The sequence below is a fragment of the Vicia villosa genome, unplaced genomic scaffold (assembly GCF_029867415.1).
Source record: "Vicia villosa cultivar HV-30 ecotype Madison, WI unplaced genomic scaffold, Vvil1.0 ctg.003240F_1_1, whole genome shotgun sequence".
NCBI lineage: Eukaryota > Viridiplantae > Streptophyta > Magnoliopsida > Fabales > Fabaceae > Vicia > Vicia villosa.
This window is the reverse complement of record NW_026706148.1, coordinates 207,202-228,216: the sequence shown is the minus strand read 5'-3', so window position 1 is coordinate 228,216 and position 21,015 is coordinate 207,202. Positions and strand designations below refer to the sequence as shown.

General features: G+C 34.4%; 2 protein-coding genes across 2 annotated transcripts; both read left to right on the top strand.

Annotated features, from left to right (window-relative positions):
* The first annotated feature begins 10,043 nt into the window (after positions 1–10,043).
* LOC131640626 (uncharacterized) lies at positions 10,044–11,313 on the top strand. The gene is made up of 2 exons (XM_058911005.1): positions 10,044–10,301; positions 10,750–11,313. Exons 1-2 carry the CDS (start codon positions 10,044–10,046, stop codon positions 11,311–11,313), a joined length of 822 nt encoding a protein of 273 aa, XP_058766988.1.
* Positions 11,314–17,417: 6,104 nt separating this feature from the next.
* On the top strand, positions 17,418–20,695 carry LOC131640621 (MLP-like protein 28). The gene is made up of 2 exons (XM_058911002.1): positions 17,418–17,643; positions 20,219–20,695. The coding sequence occupies exons 1-2, from the start codon at positions 17,457–17,459 to the stop codon at positions 20,500–20,502; spliced, it is 471 nt and encodes a 156-aa protein (XP_058766985.1). The 5' UTR covers positions 17,418–17,456; the 3' UTR covers positions 20,503–20,695.
* The last annotated feature ends 320 nt before the right edge of the window (positions 20,696–21,015 follow it).

Sequence of the window (21,015 nt, the reverse complement as noted above, 5' to 3'; positions counted from 1 at the left end):
TCGTCGTTTGAAGCATACGTCGTATTACACCTCGAATCAACATTCCTGTTACTTTTCTCACCATGCAAATTCCAACATGTATAACTTCTATCAATTCTAAACCGTAGTAAATGCGATGTCAAGTGATCCTTGTCAACCTGACCCCCATAACAGCAACCCAATCAAGGACACGTCATTCGAATCGGGTCTTCCGCGTGCGCAACCGCAAACTTAACGAATTCCCATACCCCTTTCTCGTACTTTTTCGACAATCGATTTGAATTCATCCATGTCTTATCCATGTCTTAATTAAGCTAAACAAAAACAACTAATTATTAAGGCACAAAACGGTATAATGCGTTTCTGTCAAAACGCAAAGTATACACGGAATGAATCCGAAGCATTAAAACGCAACATATTACTTTGGCGAGAGATAAGAATTAATTACCTTTATAGAAGTAAGCAACTTCTAGACCCACACAATGTAAGATTTTTGAAAATGATCAAACTTTCACTCTTCACAAGTAACCCCTATCTAGCAAAGATATTCCTGAAAAATATAAAATAAAAAAGTTAATTGAAGAGTATAAAATGACATGGATAGACAAATTTTACATGTGAAAATAAGCATCATTCCATAATTAAAGTGTATGCTTCAATTTTAAATGTGAAAATAAACATCCCTTGATTATGATGCTACTTTGATGTTAGAAAACAATCAGAATATTCCTGAATCAAAACAAAAGATTAATAAAGAAGTCTTATTCAACATTATCAAACAAACTAAAGCACATTAGTACACTATTACTATTTAAACATGTATACAAATCAAATGGAAGTCAAAGTAACTATGTACAAGTAAATCGCAACCGAAATCGGTGAAATCGAAATAAATGTCAAAAAAAGAAAGTTGTCGAAATTAAACAAAATTTACATGGCTATGGTAAAACGTCCTCACGGACTCAAAAAAGAAGCCGGTTTTCCGAAATTCAGACCCTAAGGCCGACTTTTGATTACGGGCAGAAGCAAATCTGATAAAAAACAGTCCCGAAATGCAAAGATAAGTGCATGAGTATCTCCAGAATCGTCAAAATAGTATAGTTACATGTAAAGAAGTCGACAAACGGATACATGGTTCAAAAGTTATGTACAAAACAAGAATATGCACCAAAATCGGATATTTGTTACAGTGATGCAATTTTTTATATTTATTGTGTTTCTGTTTCAAGGCTTGAAGGTATTGTATCCAACTGGGAGCAGTCTGATGAAGATCCTATTGAAGAGTAATGCATTTTGCTCAGCCTATTTACATATATTAATTCCTATTGTTATAAATTGGGCACATCTATGTTGGGTAGTTATAGAGTATAGTGGTGAAATTTACAACAATTAAGAATAAAGCCAACTATATCCTGATTGGAGCCAAAGTAACAAGAAGATTGGCGCAGTTCTTAGACACTACTGTTGTTTTGTTTTTAGAAAGTATTAAAAACATGTCAAAGAGAAGACACAAAAGAAAATAGCAAAGTTCACAAGTAAAAATGATGGAATACATGAGAAACCATCGAGGCATAGACGGAAAATTAATTCCTCTCTAAGATATATTACAATTGAACTAATTAATTTCCAGCCAGCCAACAAAAATTCAGCACCAGGTAAAGAGATAATCAAAATTGCAAAAGAGTGCAAAGTGAAACCATTCTTGTACTCTTACAACAACTAATATTTGTCATTACAAAAAACTCTAAACTAACTGATAGTTTGCCAGTTTGTTTGAACAAACTGACTACCAACAGAATTCAACTATAACAATGACTATTATCAAAACCTTAAATTTTCACTTAAACCTAAAACTAAATGATAATTAATACCTGGCCGAAGGCACGACGGCGGCGGAAGGAGGAAGAACGACGGCGAGGAGAAACGTGGCCACAGCCGGCTCGAGTTCAGAAAAAGAGGGTTTGACAGAAAAATGGCCACAACCCTTTGAGGGTTTGACATAAAAAGAGGGCGGTCGGAGAAGGATGATAAACGAGGGTTTTGATGGAAGGAAGAGCACGAAGAGAGGGCGGTCAGAGAAGAGAGACGGTAGGGGATGGCCGTTCTGGCCGTTTTCGCGCGGAGGGGAGAAGAGAGACGGTAGGGTTTACGAGTGAAGGGAAAACATTACTGAAGGAAAAACGAATAATTTGTTAATTTTGTTTTAAAAATTTATTTTTAAATAACCTACGAGAGCGCTTTTCAAAAGCGCCTTTGTAACCTGACCTTTACCAACGCTTTTTAGAACAAAAGCGCTTTCGTATCCTACCCATATACCAGTGCTTTTAAAAGCGCTTTCATAACCTACCTATAGCAGCGCTTTTCTAAAGCGCTTTCGTAGCACCACCCTATACCAGTGCTTTCCTAAAAGCGCTTTCATAGCACCCCCTATACTAGTGCTTTTTTCCCTTGTTTTATAGTTTTGTCTTTAGCGAAACCTATATCAACGCATTTTCCTAAAAGCGCTTTCGTTGTTGCGCTGCTAAAAGACAAATTTGGCGTAGTGCTAATAATTTTATGTAGAAAAGTGGAGTTGATGATTTGATGACACTATCATGTTAGATAATCTTGGAACAACTTAATTTTTTTTCATTTTCAATTTTGTTTTATATTGTTGCAGAAATAGAATTTAATCCAAATGAAGATGATGAAGAGGAGGCTGAATTTAATCCATATGAAGATGATGAAGAGGATGAAATTGTTGCAGCTAATAAGCATTTTTCTGGTTTGTTTACGTCATACTTTAATCTTTACACGTGATTTTACATGTGATGTATCAGTAAGATATTTAGTGGAGCATCTAGTCCTACTAAGTAATTTGTTTTTTTGTTTGCCTATAATGACATCACACCATGATAAATTTTATGATAAACATGAGACATTATTCATTAGCTAATAGTAACAAACATGAGACACATTTTTTCATTATATTCACTTTTTTCACATGCAGCAGCAACTATAGTCCAACATAGGACACAAACGTTTAAGAAAAAAAGAACATCTTGAACAATGAACAGCGGAAAACAATTTTCCAGTTATTGATAAAGAATAGTTATCGTGGAAAACTGGAATCCAGAACTGTTACATGGTTGGCATCCAAATATTTAGGATCCATCTATGTTATTTATCAAATTTGGAAGCAAGTATGTCAAGCCGGTGATGCGTCTCAGAAAAAAACAAAAAATTATGGTAAAAAAAGAGTTACGGTAGATATTGAAAAAGTTCGTGATATTTCTTTAGCTAAACGTAGTACTCTTCAGAGCCTGGCATTTGCCTTGGGCATTAGCAAAACCGCATTGTTGAAGTTTGTAAAAGATGGGACTTCGCATCGGCATTCAAATGCACTAAAGCCACACATGAAAGATTGTCTTCGATTTTTTTTGTCCATGCTTGAAGAAACTAGTCTTCCTCATGATCCAGAGTTTAAATCTCTGCATAATATCGTCCACATAGATGAAAAGTGGTTCTACATCAAAAAATCAGCAAACTATTATCTTCTTGAAAATGAGGATGAGCCATTTCGCACATGCAAAAATAAAATTTTATTGGCAAGGTCATGTTTTTAGTAGCAGTCGCTAGGCCTAGATTTGATAACAATGATAGAGAGATATTTTCAGGAAAAATTGGTGTGTTTCCTCTAGTTCAGAAAGTAGAAGCAAAAAGGTCAAGTGTCAATAAAGCTCCGGGTACACTTGAAACAAAGCCGATTACTTCTATCACTAAAGAAGTTAGTCAAAATTGTCTAATAAATTAAGTGTTACCTGCGATTAAAGAAAAAGTGCCTAAAGAACATCCAATGGAAACAATTTATATACAACAAGACAATGCTTCGTGTCATGTTTCTATTGACGATGAAGAATTTTGTAAAGCATCTTTTGAAGGTGGACTTGATATTCGTTTATCTTGTCAACCACCGAATTCTCCTGATTTAAACGTTTTAGATCTAGGGTTTTTTAATTCCATTCAGTCGTTACAGCATAAGGAAGTTTCAAACTCAGTTGATGAGCTCATTGAAGTTGTGCAAAAGCCATATGATAATTTTTCTAGCAAACAATCCGACAAAAAATTTCTCACACTCCTATCTTGTATGATTGAAATCATGAAAGTTAAAGGATCTAATAATTACCGAATTCCCCATATGAAGAAAGATACGATGCTTGCTCGAGACATACTACCCACTCGACTAAAATGCGATCGGGAGTTAATTGAAAACACTTTCGAATATTTAAACAATGATAATTAAGGTATGAACTCTTTGATTTTTAATATCATATTTTTTAAAATTTTTCATTAAGATAGTGTATGCCAATTTGCCAAAATTTGATTTATTCATGTTTCAGGAATGTGGATTTTAGATCGTGGAACTTGCATGGAGAATGAACTATAAAGCATGCAAGTTAATTACAGTCGACTTTAGTTTTTCTTTTTATGATGAGTTGCTTAGGTGTCTTGTTATGTTATTTGTTAGACTACTTAGTTGATGGATATATGCATGTTAGATGGATGTATGGGTTTAAACTACTTGGTTAATGGATGTATGCATGCCAGATGTTTAACAGTACTCCTACTATGTTTCGTTTAAAAAAGTACTCATATGCATGCAAATTGCTTAGTACTGTATGAATGTTAGCTACAATTTATTTATAGAAGCAAATCAAGAAAGTCACATAGTCTTAGAAACACAAGTCTAACGATAGTACAATAGAAATTGCTTAACGGTAGTACAATAGAAATTGTACGGAATTAGAAGGTGCAAGATAATGATAAGACAACAAGAAATATTAAACCTCGAAAAATATAAATAAGAACACCTAGTTCAAATAATCTAAATAAATTTTGATCATGTCTTTAACCTCTTTTTTCTTGACACCAAAGTCCAATTCTGGTAATTTGTTCAGATCTAATTCACTATCATCTAATTCAACAATGGTGCTTTTATTTGTTGGAGTTAGAGCATCTTCACTCTCATTATTTGGAGTGATATTTTCTTCACTTTCATTTGCGGGAGTTAGAATTTCTTCAGGAACTTTGTTCTCATCCAAATGAAGCTTACATATTTTTTCTAAAATCTGACCATCAACTCCATTGCATGTGACCTAAACTTCTTCAACAATTTCATTACCCTCATCTTTTTCCAGAGAGTCTTCAACAATGAGATTAGATAAATTCTCAGAATCTTCAATGCCTAAATCAAAAAATTGAAATTCAGTAAGTAATTGATGGGGTTTTGCCATATTTAGTAATACAAAATGGAAGCACAAGACTAATGATAGACAAAATATGAAGAGATGGAAATTTTATAGTATGAATATGGCTTTTCAAATTACACTGATATCAAATGCAAAAAATGCAACGTACACTCATAGTATATGTTCCTTTGGAAATCGTAAAAAGTGGCATTATTACACTAGGAATCTATAAGTAATTGGAAAACTAAATCTATTTAATTTAAGGGTAAAATTGGACTTAATTATAACCATTGTAATTAATCTTTACTTATATTTGAGACTGGCAATATATAAGACCGGAGGGAGTAATTATTTTAAGAATTGGATGGCATGCCCTACATTTTCTCTCGGTTATTTGAGACACCAAGGTAATAGAGAACAATTATTACCTCAATTTATTATAATAACAAAGGGGAAAACATTGTTTTTTCTTCTATATTTTGATTTAAACGTGTATTAAAAAACTATAATTTAGTTATTTCTGAAACAGAAACATTGTACCTTTTCCCTATTTCTCAAACAGACACGTTGTACCAAAAATATAAATTGTTTACACCATTTGCAAAGGGAAAATAGCACATGTACACCTTATAATTTTACAACAAATTAAAACTAAAACAAATGATTAACCAGCAAAAGCAATAACCAAAATGCAAAGTCTTATTGGCCGTTCAAAACTTCTCTTTTGTGATTTGTCATCGGTTGTTAAGCACCTTTTATTTGAACCACATTTGAAACCAATTAAGATCTTAAATAACAACAACATTAAATCTCTAGTAAAAAGAATGGAAAAAGATATGAGTAAATTTATATTAGTAAGTGCTATAAAATAGTTGCTGACTAGTTTTTCCATATCCCCTCTTGATGATCACGACAAGTAACATGCATATCATCTAAATCATTTTCTTCAGATGAGAGATGTAGATGTGTTACAAAAGAAAGGTCTCAAAATTTAAATATTGATTTTCATCACTATCAATAATATATTTTCCTGGTAGAATTTGACCATCTTGTGTTAGAAGGATTAGTGACATAAAAAAATTGTTTTTCTTGGGATGCCATGATAAATGGTTTGATCATATAAGTCACTTTTCGAAGATCAACCCGCGTGAATCCTAATTAACCGGTTTATACACTAGTGTTACTATCAATCCACTTCCACGTAAATAGAGACATTTTAAAAGTAACATAAGCAATCTCCTCAATAACCCCAAAGTATGCTACAAAAAAACATGCAAATTAGTGATGGAATTTAGGAAGGGAACAAAATCCCTCACTATTTACAACGAAATTAGGGACGAATTGTACTTTTTTTTAACAAAAATAAATTGACAGCCTTTTGTGACGGAATGTGTGACAGAATAAGTCCTCACAAATTTTCTTTTACAAATTTCCACACAAAAATGCTTAGTTTTTGTGAGGGAAAGATACCTCTATCCTTGTTTTAATGATGTCAAAACCTCTTGATATGGGTTGGCTCCGTGATCAAACTTGATAGTAGAATGGGTGGTTTGAAAATTCTTGAAAACAATAATTTTTGGAAGTTTTCTCTGTTTGCGTTGACTCATGCTTCAGTTAGGTCGACTCACGGATTGTAGAAGATCATTGCACCAAGCTCGCAATTGCTCGCATCGACCCTTCTGGTCGACTCATATTGGGAGTTGGGTATTTGCAGTTTGCATCGATGCATGCCCTGTTGTTGTCGTTGCATTGATGTTTAAAACATCATCCTACAAAGCTTGGTTTCGCTCGCATCGATTGGGCCTTCTGCATTGGTCGACCCCTCGTTGTTTTTCACCAAATTTACTGTTATGCTTTTGGTCTTAACTATTGGGTAACTCACATATATTAACTAGTTTTCATCATTTGAAAGACAAGAAGAAAAAGTGAAAGATATACACATTGTGCTCACCAACTTCATCCTCTCATGTATTCATCAATAATTACACTTAACAATTTTTGTTGATCAAAGTACAGAGCTGTGTTGATAACGTTTAAATTGAAGATTGAGATTCAAATTTGGGTTGAGCATTTGTGGGTTTTTTTTAATAAAATCATTGGGGGTTTTTCCTCCAAGATCTTGAGGATTTGGGGGTTTTCGCACAAGTCTTTACTTCAATAGAATTAGCCGAGTGAAAATATTAAGAAATGATGGTTGGCTATATCAAGTAACGGTAACCGGAGGATTGCGAAGAAAGACTTGGGGTCAAATGTCTTGCGATCGAAATCAGCCGAATGAAAGGTTTGTGGAACCCGGTGTACGTGCAAACAAGTAGCGGTAACTGGATGTTTGTTCGAAGAGTTTGGCATACTTGGTTCATCTCAAATTAAGGGAAGAGAAGAGCATAGTATCAATTTCAAAAATTGTAAATTGAGTGTTGGTGACTATTTATTCTCTTGTAAAACTTTGCAACTTAATATCATATATCCTAATTCTAGATTCTAGAATTAGGGGAAGATGTACCCTACGCGAGGACGACAAGGGGAACTGCCTAAACAAAAAGTTAAGATGGAAAAACATTAATGGTGTGGGAGGTATAGGTAAGGGATTTTTGGGGAAGGTTAATAGCAAAAGGAAAAAATGGAAGAAATTGGGCTTTGACAGTAGTAGGGAAATAAGTTCTTTGGTGGGTGGAGTAAACAAGAAGGGCTGTCTTGAAAAGTATATCTATAAGGAGGTGGGTGATCAAGTTAGTGGGAATGTGTTGGTATGTTACGGTAATAAAAAGAAAGAGTCCGATATTCTAAGAAATAACAATAGACAATGGGATTTTTTGGAGAATGATGTATCGGGCAAACCTTGGTCGGCTATTGTCGCTTTGAGGGTGGTGGATGCAGAGGGTCGAAGCAAGCTTATTAGTATAATTGAGGACTAGGAAAAAGGAGGTGATATAGACGGGAAGGCAAGGAGGGAGAATAATATTGTGTATCAATGATTATTGGTTCATTGAACATTAGAGAGAGAGTGAATGCACTCCAGAGGAGGAGAATATCTTCCGTGATTGAAAAGGGAAAAGCGGATATTTTTTTTGTTACAAGTAACTAAGGTAACTAGTATGGATGATGTTATTGCTAATAGCTTTTGGAGTTGTACGGAGGTGTGGTTTTCTTATTCCAACTCTTCAGGAAGATCGGAGGATTGCTCATTTATGGAATAAGGACAATATTGAGGTGTTGAATAGTTTTAGGGGGGACGGTTTTTTAGGGATCAAAATGTGGTGTAAGAACAATTTGTACTATGTGGTGAATATTTATTCTTCTTGTGATTTGAGTAAGAAGAAAGCCTTTTGGAATGAGTTACTTCTCTTGATGGAGAGATTCAAAGATGGGGATTGGATCTTGGGTGGCGACTTTAATGCTATAAAAAATGTTAGAGAAATAAATGGTAGGGCGGTTACGGTTAATCATAGTGAGGTGGACTTATTCGCGGACTTCATTAATAAGAGATCTTTGGTGGATATTCCTTGTAAAAGGAAGAGATTCTCTTGGTTTAGCGGAGACGGCAAGTTGAAAGTAGAATCGATCGTTTCCTCTTATCTATTGATGTTGTAAATAGGTGGGATGTTGTTGGTCAATTTATTGGTGCTAAGGATATCTCAGATCATTGTCCTATTTGTTTGTTGTCGGATAAATATAATTGGGGGCCCAAACCTTTTAGATTTAATAATGAGTGGCTTTCTTTTGATTCCTTTGTTCCGTTTGCGGAGAAAGAGTGGAGTAATTTGAAGGTAGAAGGTAGAGGTGATTATGTGTTAAAAGAAAAGCTTAGGCTTTTAAAAGATAGACTTAAATGGTGGAATAAGGAGGTTTTCGGGAAGATTGAGTTGGATATGGAGGACGGTGTTCGGGACATTAACATAGCCGATGAGAAGTTGGTTTCGGATGATCATACAACTTTTTTTGAGAATCTTGAAATGAGAAGGGAAGCTTGTTGTAGATTTTGGAAGAATGGGAGAATTAAAGAGAATATGCTTCTTCAAAAATCTAGGTTGAATTGGCTTCAAGAGGGGGATTCGAATAGTGGTTTCTTTCACAAGGTGATGAAACAAAGAAGAAGAATTAATCATATTGGGCCGATTCTTTCATCAGTTGGTGTAGTGGAATCGGTGGAGGAAGTGAAATAGGCGGTGTTTAATCACTTCGAAATTAAGTTTATTTAAGCGGAAGAGATTAGACCAATGTTGGACGGTATCCCTTTTAAATCAATTAGTTTGGAGGAAGCTTCGAGGCTTGAAAAACAGTTTCTTGAATGTAAGATCAAAGAGGTGGTTTGGGATTGTGGAGGGGAGAAAAGTCCGGGGCTGTATGGGTATTCTTTTCTCTTTTTTTTTAAAGAAGTGTTGGCATGTTATAAAAAAAGATTTCATAAGCTTCTTTAATTAATTTTTTTAGGGAAGGCCTATCTCTAAGGCGGTTTCCTCCTCTTTTTTAACTCTTATTCCTAAGTCTAAAAATCCTTTGACTTTGGATGATTATAGGCCTATTTGTTTGGTGGGTTGCATGTATAAGGTGATGGCTAAGCTTTTGGCGGGAAGACTTAAAGGAGTGCTTAATTCTATCATTTCACCTTGTCAAAGTACCTTTGTTCCCGGTAGACAATTGTTGGATGGAGTTCTTGTGGCGAATGAGGTGGTGGACTATGCGAGAAAAGAAGGTAAAAATTGTATTCTTTTTAAATTAGATTTTGAGAAGGCTTATGATAAGGTTGGTTAGAGATTTTTATGGTATATGTTTAAAAGGAAGGGGTTTGGGAGTAAATGGATGAATTGGATGGAATTATTGGTTTTCAATAGTAAGATGTCAGTGTTTGTTAATGGGAGCCCCACTAAGGAGTTTATTATTCATAGAGGGTTGAGGCAAGGTGATCCTCTTCCATCGTTTCTTTTTGTTCTAGTGGCGGAAGGTTTATCGGGTCTTGTTAGACAATTTATTGAAGTGGAGGAATTTCAAAGATTTGCTATTAAGGATTCTTGTTGGGTAGACATTCTACAATTTGCGGATGACACTTTGATTGTGGGAGATGGAAATTGGAAACATGTTAGGGCGATTAAAGCGGTGCTTCGGGCTTTGAAATTGTTTCGGGGATTAGTATCAACTTTCATAAAAGCAAATTAACTGGCTTGTAAGAAGGAAGAGAGTAACTTTTATTTTCTTGGTATTTCGATAGGTTTCAATTTGAGGAAGGAAGCTAATTGGAATCCTTTTGTGTTAAAGATGAAGAATCGTTTGGAAGGATGGACGAATCGCTTCTTGAATTTGGGAGGTAGATTACTCTTTTGAAATCCGTTCTTAGTTCTTTAGCCATTTTTACTATGTCTTTTTTCAAAATGCCGAGAAGGGTGGTGAAAAAATTTACTAGCATCCAAAATAAATTTCTTTGGGGAGGAGTGGAAGAAAAAAGGTGTATTTATTAGGTAAAGTGGGATGATGTTATTTTTCCTTTTGAGAAAGGGGGTTAGGAGTGAGAAATATTGCCTTGTTTAATTTGGCTTTCCTTAATAAGTGGAGATGGAGAATTCTTGAAGGCCAAAATTCTTTGTGGTACAGTATTTTGAAATCGCGTTATGGTGATTTAACTTCAATCGTGTTTGGTGTTGGAAAAGTTTGCAATGTTTCTTCATCCTTTTCTTTTTGGTGGAAGGATATTGTAAAGATTGATTCTTTTTATTCTTATGATCCCATTGTTGAAAATAGTAGGTTCTTCGTTCATAATGGCTATAATACTCTGTTTTGGGTATCTAATTGGTTGAATGGTGTTCCTGTGGAAGAGGAATTTCAGGATTTGTTTGAGGCTTCTTATTTGAAGAGTGTATCAATGGGAGGTTGGAAGGAGGAAAGGTGGTTTTGGGGGGGTTTGTTGGGGGATAATGTTTATGTTAACAATTATGGTTTGTTGAAAGGGCAGTTGGAGGATTTTAGAGGTTGGAAGGAAGGAAAGGATTCATTGGTTTGGCGTGGAAATTCGGTCCCAGTATTTTCGGTTGCATTGTGCTACGATTTTTATATGCGCATTCGGATTCCTTTTGGACCTCCAAACAAGTGTGATGAAGCTTTTGGGTTACTTTAGAAAACGGATGTTCCGTTCAAAATCAAGGCTTTCGGTTGTAGACTTTTCCACAATAGACTTCCCACAAAAGATCTTTTGTTGATTAGAGTTATGTCTTTATCTCTTGATAATTCAAATTGTATACTATGTGGTAATTGTGTGGAGAATTTGGAGCATTTCTATTTTACTTGTTGGGTGGTTAAGAAGGTGTGGTTGGAGGTAGCTTTGTGGATTGGAAAAGGGGGGAATAGTGAGGAAGAGTGCTTGGCTAATTTTTTGGATTGGTACTAATTCTTTCGGTTGCTTAGAAACAGGGTGTGTTTCCGGAAGGATAAATGGAGTGTTAATGATACCGTTTGGAATTTAAAGTTGCTTGTTTGGAAGTTGACGTTTTGTGGGAAAATTACTCATTCCAATTTCTCCTTTTACGAGTTCTCTAAGGATCCGTTATTTTTCCTCTCGTAATAGTATTTGGTTTGTAATTTTCCTTTTTGTCGGGTTTTCCCGTGTCCTCTTGTATTGGTTTGGAGAACCCTTTGTTGTCCCTATAATATATGTTGCTTATTGAAAAAGAAAAAAAACTACGATTGACTTAATGACTCACTACAACACGCGTGGGCTTTAAAAGCGCTTTTTTTGGGCTTTAAAAGCACTTAAAAGCGCTGTGAAAACCAGCGCTGGCATAGGTAACAAAAGCGCTTCTGAAAGCGCTCTGGTAGACCCCCCCTATAAGAGCGCTTTTCTGGAAAAAGCGCTCTGGTAGACCCCCCTATAAGAGCGCTTTTGCTGAAAAAGCGCTTTGGTAGGCCTACTTTAGAATGTTTTTTTTCTTTTTAAAGTAGCCCTACGAAAGCGCTTTTCTGGAAAAGCGCTTTCGTAGGTGTCTATTATTTTTATAATTTTTTTATTATTTCTAAACCTGCACTTTTGGCAGCAATATTTCAGAACCTGTAATTTACCATTTTTTGGCAGTATTTTTTCATGAAACTATAATTTATCATTTCTAAACCTGATTCTTACACCATCACATTATATATATACCATTATAATCGATATCGATTATATACAAAAAAAATCATTATATTATATACCATTAATGTAAATCAAAATACATATATACATATTTCTAAACCAAAACAACCAAACCAATTCATATTACATCATAACAATAAGTAAATCAGATCTAAGCAACTAAATCGATAGACTAAGCAGTAGGTGTACAACTTTAGCATTAAATAGTTACAAATAGTTGGAGCCACACCTCATATATTATACACACTAAAAATGGTGCAAAACCCTGCATTGTTTAGGACTTCCTTGAGATTGAAAAAACTTTTCACTCTTCATTGTTTAGGCATCCTTTTGTGCAAAACCCTGCATTGTTGTTTAAAATCAAAAACATATTAGAGTCATCACGAGGAAAGCAGATTATCATGAAATCTAAGAAAATTCAATCTTAAAAGGTTCATTATCCGTTCTAAAGATTTTAAAAGGAACATACTTCAACCAAATAAAAATTCCCTTAAATAAAAATGTAAACTGCAATTATAAGATTAAATACAAAAACCAAAAACAGTAATAAGTCTTAGCCATGTAGGTGGACTTGACTATTTAGATTAAACAAAACTATAATGTTAAATATTTTAAAAATTACAAATACTACCTCAATTAATTTGTATATTTGTAGTAATGTTTAATAATTGACTCTGCTAAAACTTAAAAAAAACACTCTGCATAAATAATTCTAATAACAAATAACTAAACATTAAAAACTATAAAATATATAAAAAAAAACACTCACTTCGACGCACATAAGGTGTTTGTTCAATGTCAAAGGAGGATGCATAACACAACCAAATCAATCAGGAACACCTTGTCCTGCAATTCAACCAACAACACATATCAACTCAAAATCTCTACAAGTTATTGAAGAAATTTTATGTACCATCAATCTCAAATAAGCACCTAATATAAAAAATCCCAAATCAGAACCCCAAATCTGAAACCCTAAATCAAAAGAAATCATAATGGAGCAGAAAACCAATCAATATACAATCATTCCCATGGGATTTGGGATTCAATATACAATCTCTTGTACGATTGATTTCTTCTCATCCCCTTTTTTGTAGATCTGGAAGAGATGATTGAGTATGTGTTTTGGGTTTTGTGAAAGACGATGGAATCATGCAGTTATAGGACGAAAGAGGCCGGAGGTGGTGGAATGTAAGAGATACGGATGTGATTGAAGGGAAGAGAGTCGGAGATCAGAGAGAGCGGTTCTTCAGAGATTGATGAAGAGAAATAGGGTTACGAGAGAGAGAGAAGAGAGCGTGTTTTTGTTTTCTGAAACAAAACACGTGTTTTTGTTAAAAGCGCTTTTCAAAACAGTTGCCCACCCTACCAAAGCGCTTTTCAAAAGCGCTCTCATACCCCACCCTACTAAAGAGCTTTTCAAAAGTGCTCTCATACCCCACCCTACCAAAGCGCTTTTCAAAAGCGCTCTCGTACCCCACCCTACCAAAGCGTTTTTTTTTTTGCATTTTTTTCCTTTTTCTTTTAGCGAAACCTATAAAAGCGCTTTTGCCTAAAAGCGCTTTCGTAGGTGTGCTGCTAAAAGCCAATTTTGGCGTAGTGACTGTAGTAAGACGAGTTGTAAAATGCTTGTTTGGAGGTGGTCGTTTATCGAAAAAATTACACATTCCAATTGTAATTTCTATGAGTTTAGCAAAAATCCTTTGTTTTACTTAAGTTAGGTTTCATTTGGTGTATAATTTTCTTTTTTGACTTTAGCCGCCTCTTTGTAACCGAGTTTCTAGAACTTTCGTTCTAATTTAATACAACTTGTTTAACAAAAAAAAGACGATGTTACGAAATTTTTATTTTATAGTAGTGTGTGGTTCATTTGATTTTGATGATAATGAAAAATGGGAACAAAAGCAAGGGGACTAGGGCTTTGAAAATTTTTGGTGGGAAGAGAATGTTTCATGGAGAAGTTCATTTTGGAGAATTTAAACTTTTAAAGGGGAGGTGAAACAATTTAAAGTACGCCAGTTATTTATTCGGGGATGGCAGTTAGTTCTAATCGTAAAATGGAAACTATGGTTTTTCAAACCATCACAAATTAGCTTTTAACGCGGTTGGAGAACGAACTGTTATGCAAACTGTCGCAATACACATGGGATATCAATTTTTACATAACTATCGTAACTTATATGTCACAAAACATCTTTTTTCTAGTAATAGATAAAAATTATTTTAAATGCTATTAGTGGGAGAGACGAAATCAAAAATAGAATCATCAAAAAATGAGGCTCATTGCATAATGCAGACTTCAACAAAGCATGTGCTTCTTTTGTTTCTTCATCTAAGATAGACAAAAATTTGTCACCATTCAGACTTGAAATGTCATAAAAGTGCAATGGTGAATGTGTTCCAACTTGATTATCGGTGACAATAAGACCGTGATGTCGACCATTTGAGAGCATGACACCTCGGAGAAAATGCATCCATCCTCGGATGTTCCTCTCATCCATAAATATTTTTATGTAGATAGAATCCACCATTATACATCCGCCGTTCCATCGAAAATTAAAAACATCATATTTTATCATCAATTAACGATTATAAGATCGAAAAGAATGCATCATTTGATATGAAGATTTTACTACCACTACGCCAAATTTAAGCTGTAGCAGCGCAGCTACTAAAGCGCTTTTAGCAAAAGCGCTCTCGTATGGTTCGCTAAAAACAAAATTAATAAACAAGGGAAAATGATGCAAAAAAAGCGCTCTGGTAGGGGGGGTATGAGAGCGCTTTCAAAAAGCGCTCTGGTAGGGGGGGGTATGAGAGCGCTTTTAAAAAGCGCTCTGGTAGGGGGTTATGAAAGCGCTTTTAAAAGCGCTCTTATAGGGTGGGTGCTACGAAAGCGCTTTTGGGATAAAAGCGCTCTGGTAGGGGGTGTTATTAAAGCGCTTTTGAAAAGCGCTCTGGTAGCCCATTTAAAAAATTATATTTTACAAACACACGCGTTTTGTTTCAGATCCAAAACACGCGGACCTTCTTCTTCCTTCCGTTGCTCCGTCTTCAAACTCCCTCCCTCCAGCAACCGTCTCCTCTCCGTCGTGACTCCCTCACTGCCGCCGTCCTCACTCCCTCTCCAGCCTTCAACCGACTCCGCCGCCGCCTTCCTCACTCCATCTCCAGCCTTCAACCGTCTCTTCTCTGTTCAGGTTAGGGTTTAACCAGTAAGCGCTTCTCTATCTCTCTCTCTCTCTCTCTCTCTCACTCTCTCTAGATTTTCTTTCTGTCTCCGAAACTTGATCCAATTTTCCTCCATATTCGTCTTCTCTCATATCTGTATTGAACCGCAACAATGAAACTGCAATATTCATTACAGTTTTTCAGGATCTACGTTTTTCATGTTTATACTTTTGATTTTCGTGCTTTTTGGTTTTGGTGATGAAATTGAAGTTCTGATTCATTTGATCTGTGTTTTTCTGGTTCGTTAGGGTTTATTTGAATGGGGAGAGGAAATATCGTGATAAGGATGATTGATAATTCTATGAGTAGGCAAGTTACGTTTTCGAAGCGGAGAAACAGTTTGTTGAAGAAGGCGAAGCAGCTTGGAATTTTGTGTGATGTTGATGTAGGAGTTATAATCTTCTCCCGCACTTTACAACTCTATGATTTTTCAAGAATCCAGTTGGTCCAAAGATGCAAGTTAATGGTAGAGGGCATGCGAGAATGATAGACCTACAAGGGCTCCATGTAAGTGAAGCAATTCACGTGCTGAAACATGAACTGGGTGTGCTAAGAGGCACAACCAGAGCTACAGAGCAGCGTTTGCAGGTTTAATTTTCTTTTTTGCTATATCTGTTTTATCAACTTTTACATGATTCAAGATTTTCTATATGTAGTTAGTAATAATCACGTTTTTCTATTGTAGGTTGAGCTTCAAACAGTGGATGGACTGGTAAAGGATAGAACACAATGTGCCCCTGCCGATTATGTTCCACAGAATATGAATCAAGTAATTGTACCCCGAAGTCTTCTGTGGCAGGATCCTTCGGGGTACAGTTACTTGATTCATATTCTGTGACACAATACAACATAGCTCAGGTGACTACTGGTTCTCCACTAAAGCATCAATACAACATAGCTCCAGATAATACAGGAAGCGTACATTGGTTGCATAAGAACTCGGAAGTTGTTTCCCATTTAGTTGTTTTGGTTTAGAAATATGTGAATTGGTTTAGTTGTTTTGGTTTAGAAATATGTATATATGTATTTTGATTTACATTAATGGTATATAATATAATACTTTTTTTGTATATAATCGATATCGATTATAATGGTATATATCGATTAGAAATGATAAATTATAGGTTCATGAAAAAATACTGCCAAAAAATAGTAAATTACAGGTTCTGAAATATTGCTGCCAAAAGTGCAGGTTTAGAAATAATAAAAAAATTATAAAAATAATACACCTACAAAAGCGCTTTTCCAGAAAAAGCGCTCTCATAGGCCACCCTACGAGAGCGCTTTTTTCAGGAAAGCGCTCTTATAGGGGGGTCTACCAGAGCGCTTTTTCCAGAAAAGCGCTCTTATAGGGGGGGTCTACCAGAGCACTTTCAAAAGCGCTTTTGTTACCTACGCCAGCGCTGGCTTTCACAGTGCTTTTAAAGCCCAAAAAAAGCGCTTTTAAAGCCCACGCGTGTTGTAGTGTACCAAAATATGAAATAGGGTTTTTAGAATAGAAATGAGATTAACATTATAAAATTATCTAAAAAAAAATAAAAATATCACTTTCATTCAATGATTCCAATCATGAAACAGTACAATGTTTATATAAATTGCATAATATAACTACTGTGCACTACCAATAACACTGCTCAATATAAATTTAGGAGGATATTTCTAAAAGATTCTACTCTAGAATAATCTAAAAGAGTTATTTGATGAAAATGTGTGGCCATGCATTAACTGCACGTCAGTTTTTGGCTCTCAAGTGCTATCCAACATGTTTTTGCCTGGACAATAACCAGACATGGTGGGACCAAAACAATAATGCAGTTCAAATAATGTAACCCAATTTCTATTTAAGGCATGAGGTTGCATACACTTTCATCATATCAACCCTTGTTTCTTTCTTCTTACCAAAAATGGTTCTAGCTGGCAAACTTATTGCTGAACTTGGTATCAAAACACCCGCTGACAAGTTCTTCAAACTATATGCAACAGAACTTCACGAATTGCCAAATCATTGTGAAAGAATTCATCATGCCAAACTGCATGAAGGTGAAGAATGGCATGACACTGATACGGTTAAACACTGGACATATGTCATAGGTAATTCTAAAGTCTATTTTATCATCATCATTAATTTAGTTATCTAATTTCAACTATTAATTAAAATTGATACTTTTTTTTACATATTTTTAAAAAGTGAAAAAAAAAAATTTATTTTTATTATATATGGGGCGGAATTGAAAAAAAAGATTACACAAGAATAAATGTAAAAGATGTTAAATTGCAATTTTTAATATTTTAATAGCGCTAGGTTCACATCCTATAAACGAATTTTTTAAGTATTCTCTTCATCAAACACCAGCCTCTCTAACTTAAAATTAGAAAACCCTCAAACTCTAGCTAATTAATGAACCTTCCAAAGCTGATAGTTATGCAATATATGCCTTAGCAGAACCAATATTTGTAAAAAAAATAAAAATAAAGATAATAGTTATATCTACCAAATCAATCAACAAATAATGGCACATGACTCATTTAATCAATTTTGATTGAATGATTAGTATTCAAATATTATAAGCATTTTCAGAGCTGATCTCTGAATCGGACTATACTAGTAGTGATAAATAAAAAATAAAAAATAAAAAATTATAAACATTAGATTCATGAAACAATAAATACTTAACATTAACATCAAAGGAGTAAGATGTAGAGGAGATAAGTATTTTTCTAACTTGGAAGTGACGATTAGGAAGATCAACGGAGAATTCTTGAACCTTTACAATTCTATGATTTGGATTAATCAATGATGGATTGAGATTTATGATCAGATTGTGTGTGAGTAGTTTTTTTCCTCTTATACTTTGACCCGTGGTGGAAGTCCTATTTGCTTGAGATTTAACTTGTTCTTCATTGTAGTATTTTTCCTTACTTTGTTGGGTGTAGATTTTGGTACTTCTTGAATCAATTTTGCGCTTTTGTTCTCTGTTGATGGAGAATCTCCTCTTTCTTTTATGATTGATATATTATTATTTGCCTTAAAGAAAACATGCTAGTATAGAATATTGTCAGACAATTTTATTACAGACAGATTTGTATTATACCTTTTTTATAAGTTTTTAATATAATGCCCCTCACAATTTTAAATATGGGTCACGGTCGTATTGCGGTTACGTAAAGGTTTTCAAAATTGCAATTGGTATATTAGTTGTTAAAGTGACGATAATCGTCACAGTAAGAATTAACCACAATCAATTCTTTATTATAAAAGTTGTGAATTATAATATTGATATCATTATTTTACAGTACAATTTTATTTTATCACGACCGTTTTTTCATACCTGTTTTCTAAAAACCTTAATATCCTTTCTTGATAACAAAGAGAAAAAAGAGTGAGAAAATTGATGTAAAGAGAGAATAAAAAAGAGCCTAGATGAGAGGGAACAGCGAGTGAGAGATAGTAAGCAGAAAGTACAGAGAAAATATTAAAAAGATGAACGAAGAATATGAAAAATATAAATAAAAAAATGAACCAAAAACATAAAAAATATAATGAAGAATATGAAAAAGTAAGAAGAAAAAATTGCGAATGAAAAACACAAAGATTAGAGAGAGGCGGAATTTGGAGATGTGAGAGATAAGGAGTGAGATGGAAACATTTTTTTTAATAAGTAATTGATTATAAAGCTCGCAATAGGGGTGCAAGCATTACCAAGAGACGCTAAATAGCGTTTGAACAGGATAAAAGAAGTTTAAACCATTCATAATAAATGACACTAAACTTAGAGTAAACAAAAGACAACCATCTCCACGATAGGAAGATGATATTGGAACAAACCACATCATAGCAGAAAGCTTTCCCTTGAAGATTATGGCATTCCTCATGAGCCAAATGCACCAAATAATGGCAATCCAAACTATGTTTATCTTCAACCTATGATTAGCATTTTTCACTATATCTTGTATGACACCAAAATCCAAAAAATCCACTCCATTTAAGACCTCCTTAATGCCCAACCAACCATACATGTTTTTCCAAATTTTTTTCACCACATGACAATTAAAAAAGAGATGAGAAATCACTTCCGGCTGGTTGCCACAAAACACACAATCCTTATTTAAGATGCTAGTAACTCCTCTTTTCAACAACTCATCTTTGGAAGGAATTTTTTCAATGAAGAATCTCCAAGCAAAAACTTTAATTTTAGGAGGAATATTTAGCTCCCACATCACTTTTAACAAAATAAACAAGTGGTTCGGCCAAACAAAAGATTTGGAATCATTAACAATATTTGAAACGCTACTTACCGAAAACTCCTTTTCCAGCCTGGAGTGATATGTGAGAAATGAATTGAGATTTAAAAAAAAAAAAATAATGATTACTTTGTTAAGTTAGTTAGTAATTATGCTGAGACACTAGTGACTAAAAAAATATAAATATTTTTTAATAGAAAATAAAAAATATATATATTTAATATTTTTGATAATTTATACTACACAAAAAATATATTAAAAAAATATTTTATTTTAGAAAACAAATGCATTCTAAAATAATTTATTACAAAAATGAAAACAGTGTGATATTTTTTATTTTTAAAATAATCCTTTTATTTTTCTATGATTCTTACATTCAACTTTGTTATTTTTCTTGTTATAATTGTCCATGACATGACAACAGATGGTGAGGTACACACATGTCACGAGAGTATTGAAGAAGTTGATGAACAAAACAAAAAAGTAATTTGGAAGATCTTTGGTGGAGATATTGAAAAGCACTATAAGGCTTTTAAGCTCATCCTTGAAGTAAGTGATAAGGCTGATGGAAGTGCTGTTGTTAAATGGACTATTGAATATGAGAAAATCAGTGAGGATATTAATCCTCCAAATGCTCACATGGACTTCTTATGCAAAAACACTCGAGATGTTGATGCTAATCTTGGCAAGGAAAAAGTAGCTCAATAAGACATAAAGAAGAAAGGATGTCAATGTATGTGGTTTGCTTAAGTGTTAATATTCATAATAAATTAGTGTGATGTTTGTTATATTGGCATATTTTGCATATGCATAATGACTTCTGTTGTGCTTCATGTTGTATTGCAGTTGTTTGAGCTACTTAAATATGATTGCAGGTGTGTCGGCTATTAGGCTCGTATATTTTTTTTTGTGTAAGCAAGATATATTAATAAGGGAGAACTAAGGGTTCTCCAACCCGATTACACAATAAGCGGGAAAAAAACCCGGACAAAAAAAGGAAAAGGAAAATTACAACCAAATAAGCTTATGAGAGAAAAAGAAGCGGATCTTTTAGAAACTCATAAAACGTATAATTGGAATACGTAATTTTCCCGCAAAAGGACCATCTCCAAACCATATACTTTATACTCCACACCATGTCGTTAAAATTCCACGCTTCGTCACGGAAGCACACACCATTACGGACCAACCATATCGTCCATATAGTAGCCAACCAAACGA